Below are 7273 nucleotides of genomic sequence, written 5' to 3'. Positions count from 1 at the left end.
AGGTGGTCTTAATGATGTTTTGCTTATTACAAGCGCCACTGATGCTTTGCTGGACTCTCCTGACACCCTTAGATTGGTCTCTTATTGCACTTGTGTAACAATGAGTGTGTTGTATCCTCTGTGCACACACACACACGCAGAAAAAAATGATGTCAGAGAGAAAGGATATTTAACTTAGCATCCCATTTTCTGTCCTGCTCTTAATTCCAACTGAGCACTGCAGATGGAGGAGGAGGAGGAGGGGTTGGGAAGAGGGGGGGGGGATAACTACCTCAACTCTCCCGTGCTGGCGCTGATGTAATACTATCAAACAATGGAGTATCATACAAATCGATAGCAGATGAGACTGTGTTCAAACCACTTCTCTTGTCTTTTTCTTTACAGATCTATTTTTTTGCGATGGATTTTTATAACGGAGGGGGTAAAGAAAAAAAAAAACGTCACGCACACATGCGCATATAGGGTGCCACACTGACGCATCGTTTGTTGTATAGTCAACTGTTTTTTGCTGGACTGAGGCATGCCTGTAGCGGATTATTGTTTTTACCGCATTCAACAGTGTTTTCAAAGCGAGGGGCGAAAGTCAAGGCTGGAACAGTGGAGGCTCGCGTATGGAGAGGGATCCGCTAAAGTAATGCCGCTTATCCTCTGAGAATGGGGGGTGAAATCTAGGCGCTGAACTGAGGCATCACGATCCAAATGTGAAATCTCACCAGTGGGTTTCCGACGATGCCGACTTGGACACTTTTGCCATGGAGCTGCGAGCTGTTAGAGTCAAAATAAACAGCAGGAGCAGGTTTGGTGGCACAAAGCTCTTTTTTGCGCATCTGGAGGGGGATAACCTACACATCGTGCAGCTATAAAGTGCGATTAAAAAAATCGCCCCTATATGTGGATTGATTTTTTTTCCTGCTCTCTCTTCTCAGCATTCCCTCAGTCAGTCGACGGATTTTTGCCATTACAGCTCAGTAGAGGGTGTCAGATTGTTCTTAGAGCACCGCGCTAGGATGAACACTGTCTTCCTCTTCTTGTGATTCCCCCCCAAATCGCGACAGCAAAGAGGGGTGAAAACGAGCGAGGCAAGACGCCGATGGATGTAAGGGGGGATGCGGGTGTTTTGCAGCGGTGGGATCGCCTCTGAAGCTCCAGCGCAGGGTGTGAATTCAGCACCAGGGGAGAGGGAACAGCTCCCGACGCCGCAACACGCAGCACGACTCGGGGAGAAAAAGGCACGGATTTGCTCGGTTTTTTCCTGCCAAGGTCAGTGTTAAACGAACTGAAAGGAGCCAGGAAGATGCGCTGGACTCTACTGTCGCTCGCTGTTTTTGATTTTGATCATAAACACGCGGAGGCTGCGAGGATTCAGTCGTGAAAGAGACGTTTATGTGGGCATTTTCAAACTGGAAGTCTGGACACAAGTGCAGGTTAGATGCAGCATGGATCTGTTATAAAAGACTGCCTTATCCTCTCCCTAAATGTCTCTATCCCCCCTGTTTTTTTTCTTCTCATTGATGCAGACTGAATTCACAGCTCGTATGTCTTGAAACCGGGAATGAATTGTCCACGTTGAAAAATGCTGCTTTGGATTGTTCTGCTGAATGCGGCTCTTTGTGTTGCTAGTGGAAATGTTACAAGGGACGTTTGTAAGGAGCAGATATGCTCTTGCAACGAGATCGAGGGAGATCTGCACATAGACTGCGAAAAAAGGAGCTTCACCACTCTGCAGCATTTGACTGGCCCGAGCTCGCAGTTTTACCACTTGCTGTTGCACGGGAATTCTCTATCCAGGCTATTTCCCAACGAGTTCGCCAACTTTTACAATGCTGTGAGCCTGCATTTGGAAAACAATGGTTTGCACGACATTGTCCCCGGCGCCTTTCTGGGATTGCAGCTGGTGAAAAGGCTGCACATCAATAACAATAAGATAAGATCATTCAGAAAGAGTACATTTCTGGGGTTAGACGACTTGGAATATCTCCAAGCTGATTTTAATCTATTGAGGGATATTGACCCCGCCGTTTTCAGGGACCTAAATAAACTTGAAGTGTTAATACTTAACGACAACCTAATCAGTGCGCTACCTATAAACGTGTTTCAACATGTGCCCATTACGCATCTCGATCTGCGGGGAAACCGAATCAAAACGTTGCCTTATGAGGGGATCCTTGAGCAAATACCGGGCATTGCGGAGGTTTTGTTGGAGGACAACCCGTGGGACTGTAACTGCGACCTGGTTTCTCTTAAGGAATGGCTGGAGAACATACCGCATAACGCGCTTATTGGGAGGGTGATATGCGAGGCTCCCACCAGGCTGCAAGGGAGCGACTTAAACGAGACGTCAGAAGCGGATCTGTGCCCTTCACAGAGCGGTGGTGTGGACACCAGCCTGGTCGCCCCTCCCACCCAGGAGGAGACCTCGGAGACCGCGGCCCATGGCCCGCGTCCCACGCCTTACAAGCCCAATGGAGACACCAGTGGGCCCCCGACGCCTGGCGGCCACGGACCCAAGAGTCGCTCCAAATCTCGTGAGAACTGGCAGCTGAAAACGAAGCCCACTCCAGTGGTGACAGGTGTGAACGGGGACAGAGAGCAGCTGCACAACATGACGTGCCCCCAGCCGTGCAACTGCAAGCTGGTCGGCTCCAGACAGGGGCTGGGGGTCAACTGCGAGGGCAAAAAGATCGAGAGCTTAGCCAACCTCAAACCTAAGCCCTTTGCCGCGCACGAGCTGAACATGAGAGATAACAACATACACGCAGTGAAAAAGAACCAGCTGCTCGGCTACACCAGCCTCAACCTGCTTGATCTGGGTGGGAACAACATCAAGGTGATTGACAACAGCACTTTCCAAAACCAGAGCGAGCTCAGATGGCTGTATATGGATAAGAACTATCTGGATACGCTGATAGCAGAGATGTTTGTGGGCCTTGTGAATCTGGAATATCTCAGTTTGGAATACAACGACATCCAGCTGATAGTGGCAGGTGCGTTCAGCCCCATGCCAAACCTGAGGGTTCTGTTCCTCAATAACAACTTGCTGAAATCTTTACCAGTGGATGCTTTCCTTGGGATTTCTTTGTCCAAAATTAGTCTGCATAATAATTATTTCCCCCACCTCCCCGTGGCTGGAGTGTTAGACCAGCTCAATTCAATCATACAGATCGATTTGCACGGGAACCCGTGGGATTGCTCGTGCAACATCGTGCCCTTCAAGCAGTGGACGGAGAAACTCGGGGCCGATGTGATAGTGAGCGATCTCAAGTGTGAGTCCCCTGAAGAGTTTTGGAAGCGAGATTTCCGCTACGTCCGGAACGACCTCATGTGCCCCAAACTCTATGACAAAGTCTCCCCCACACCCCTGTCCAAAAACAGCACTTTCACCCTGGACTCGGGGACGCGCTCGAACTCTTATTTGGAGCCGAACAGGGTCTCCATCTCCGTGCTCGTCCCCGGGTTGCTGTTGGTGTTTGTCACGTCCGCTTTCACTGTCGTAGGAATGCTTGTCTTTATTTTGCGGAATCGAAAGAGATCAAAGCGGAGGGACGGGAACTCGTCCGCCTCGGAGATCAATTCCTTGCAGACAGTGTGTGACTCGTCTTATTGGCACAGCGGGCCTTACCACGCAGACGGGGGCGCGCACCGGGGCTTCGACTGCAGCACGCACCTCTCCACGACAAATGATGCGTAAAAGGGACTCTGCTGTAGTCTAGTACAATAAGCCCACACCAGACTGGATTACAAACAGTCACACAGACAGACTGACGCACAGAAATGACTGATCCGCTTTTTTGTTCGTCCAGAGAGCGAACACAGACTTGTTTATGTCTTGTTTTCTCCAGTTGAACCAAGTAAGTCAGTCTGCTGCTGCTGCACAGGCCCCACTCTGTAATATATGTATATGCCAAGCCCCCTGGCTAAAACCCCTCCCTCCCTCCTCCTCCCAGTTCTGCTATTTGCCGCAATCGGACTACGGATCTGTATGAGACAGAAAAGAGGGAGAAAAAGGAGCGAGGGAGAGGGCGTGTGTGTGAGAGGGAGAGAAAGAGAAAGAGAGAAAGCGAGAGCAAAGACCGAGGACCCGGGGAATGGTGCACGAACGCATGAATGTAAATGTAAATACTCGGACCGATGTATCATAATCTGCATGATGATATTTCGCATGGTTTCAACACACAAACACACACACACACGCGCGTGCGCGCGCGCGACGGCGAGGAACCATAACCACCATAACCAACAAAGAAGCGACCCTTTCATGTTATATCAATATGACAATATATAGATATTAAGAATTATATATGACTATTACAAAGTGCCATTTCTCTATTTTTTGTGAACCTGCAGTTAGGATTTGTATTTGTTGTTTTAAACTTGTTTGGAGAAAAGAGAAGAAAAAAAAATCAATAACGGATGACTATCGGAAAGGAGCGATGGAAGTGAAGCTGTCAGTGCATGTTTCTTTTTTCTGTTTGTTATCATTTGATTGTCGATAAATATTGGGGTTATTTATACCGTACTAGATGGTGCAGATTAAATCCATGTCTGCGCAGTCATCTCCTTTATGAATGTAAAACTGTGTTATTTTATGGTGTGCCAATTGTTGACTTTCAGATATTCAGACATGCAGATGAGCATGACCAATTAACGTCACTCAGATGCTTATGCTGCAAAGTTAATGTAGCTAAAATAACAGTTCTGTGGTTTTGTGTGTCAATGAATATAGCCTGCTTTGGGGTGAGAGGAAAAAAAATATCAAGAAGTCATTTAAATGGGGGGTTTATACCATCATATTTTTTCAACAACTGAGCAAAGAAGTGTTTTCAATTTGAGCTATGTAATTCGATCTATGTAAACAGCGCAGGTAGACAGATATAGACTAGAATGCTTTTTTTAATGTCAGAAAAAAAAGTATTCCTCCACAAAAAAGCTTATGGCTATGATTCACTTTCATCATATTGTGAGCTTTTGTAAAGCCATCTAATCTTGTCCAAATAAGAGAACTGAAACTCACTGTATTTACTACAAAATGTGCTTGAAACAGGCTGTTTTTGGGGTGTGTGTGTGTGTGGGGGGGTGTGTGGGTGGGGGTTCTTGCTTTCTAACAAACCAACCGGAGCCATGCTATGGAGAGAACTCAGCATGTGGCCAGTCCATAAAGACACAGGAAGTGTCCCTGAGGGGGGACGAAATGACAGAGAAAAAAAAGGCACACACACACATATATACGCAGGAGGTAATTTGATAATGCAAGATGCCTTTTTCAATTCAGCATTTTGAACTTGAGATACTCTTCTCGGGAGGGGAGGACAGGGGGGGTCGCATGGTATTTTGTGGGCTCGTGAAAACAATGCCATGACTGAATACCTGTTTTGCAGAGCTCAGCTGTCGGGTCTGCTGCTTAGCCTATACTGCTTTAACTGAGCGTGGATTTGGAAAAAAAAAAAAAGAAGAATTAAATCGTTGGGGCATACAAGTATTCAAAAAATCTCTGCAGTGTCTAAAACAGAATGTGCAATCTCATTTTTTTCCATTTATTTGTAATTATAATGTAATATTCCAGTGCTGGTGACATCTTTTGACTTTGCCAATTGATTTCCTCTTAAAGAAACCCATTCTAAGACGCCTAATTTAGACCAGATCTCAGCATAATTCGGCAACAATCTAGCTAAGATGCCATGGTCCATCGCAATGAGAGTGTACAGAGTTGATGTGAGACGGGCTTACACCCCCTAACTCTCCCTCACCCTCCTTCCTGTTCCCCCAGCTCGCAGGCCTTCAGTATCCCCCTCAGTATACAGACTATCGCTGTCCATGGTGCTGAATCACTTCCCCTGCTTTCTCCGTCTGCCTGTGTGAGGACAAATGAGCGAGAGAGATGTTGCGTGCCAATTCGCATATATGTGTACACACCCCTTCCTCTCCCTGCTGTCACCCTCCCTCCCCCCATTACAAACATGTAACCATGTGCAGCTTGACCTTGGGGACTAACATTTCAGTGACACTCATCATCCCTCCCTTACTGCATTTCTATCCTTCCCCCTTCAAATTCCCTGCTTTTCTGTCCAATCACACTGGGTGGTGGTGGCAGTGGTGGTGGTGACTCGAGGTTGGGGGGTCTAGGGGTAACTACGTGTCTCTTCTGTGGAGTATTACTGTGCCACAGCCCACTGATGATTTGTCATAATTTTCAAAACGCTGTGTTTCAAAGTTACATTTATATGCTTTGCGATATTTGACCTGCTTCTATTTTGTTAAATAAAGTGTGGTTGAGGTTGAGTAAAAAAAAAAAGACGAAATGTTTGAGTTAATGAGACATGTGACAGGTTTGATTTATCATCTACGCATATTGTTTTGCATAAGGGTTTACGTATACTCAGATATACTCAAAATAAGGTTTAAGTGATGCTATTTCTTTATTGTGTTCACTATGAGGGAGGTTTTTACACTGTATTGCATTGTCATATTATTTTTAGACTATCTTATCATGACTCTTGGATGCTAGCTCCTCAGTACCCTGGAGAGACAATGACACATTTAGATTCTTGCTGCAGTGCCGGCTGTATTATCATTCAACTTGCGCCACTACAACGTGAAATACCCACAATATATTACAATAATTTTGACTGTAAAAAATCAGCAATGTTATGAATGTTTAAATGAATAGAAGACGCTGCTGTGGGGTTTTATCGGTTGTATATGGCCTCCTGTTATATGTAATGGAAAAAATGCAAATGCTATATGTTGTTCCAATTACAGTGGATAATAGATCTTCAGCACCTTCCAGATGAATCCAGTGGAGATCTGTTTCTGTCAGGTGTTGCTGTGCTGTGGGTCCGTGTGACTCAACGTCTAACAGTAGGCCCCATTCATTAATGCGATGGATAATAGCTGTTGGAAACACAGCCGAGTGGAGTAGCCTCTTTTACACGCTGGGCACACAGCGCTCCAACACTGTTGTGGCCCAGCAGGCCTGCCGTAGATTGTGTGATAGCCCCCCCCCCCTGAGGAGCTGGCAGTTGATGCAACACTTCCAGCAGGGATAACATTATCCGCACACCTCATACACTCCGCTTTGGTGTAAGTCTCCACGGTCCCGCTTTGGTTTAAGTCTGGGCCATTTAATCCAGAGGGTGTGGGTAATAGTTTGCTCTGTATTTGGAAGCTGTGCTTTCTTTGCTGCAGGGTTGCTTCTCTGTGAAAAAGGTGCACCTGTGGCTGGTTAGTCATCAGTTGGAAATCCCATTACAGCTTGAACACCCACGACTAACATCAT

General features: G+C 46.4%; 1 protein-coding gene across 1 annotated transcript; it reads left to right on the top strand.

Moving 5' to 3' along the window:
* Positions 1-292: 292 nt before the first annotated feature.
* On the top strand, positions 293-6289 carry slitrk1 (SLIT and NTRK like family member 1). Its single transcript, XM_033616173.2, has one exon. It carries the CDS (start codon positions 1574-1576, stop codon positions 3686-3688), a length of 2115 nt encoding a protein of 704 aa, XP_033472064.1. The 5' UTR covers positions 293-1573; the 3' UTR covers positions 3689-6289.
* The last annotated feature ends 984 nt before the right edge of the window (positions 6290-7273 follow it).

Source organism: Epinephelus lanceolatus, chromosome 24, assembly GCF_041903045.1.
Source record: "Epinephelus lanceolatus isolate andai-2023 chromosome 24, ASM4190304v1, whole genome shotgun sequence".
NCBI lineage: Eukaryota > Metazoa > Chordata > Actinopteri > Perciformes > Serranidae > Epinephelus > Epinephelus lanceolatus.
Note: the sequence above shows the minus strand (reverse complement) of the source record. Positions and strands in the feature narration are given on the sequence as shown.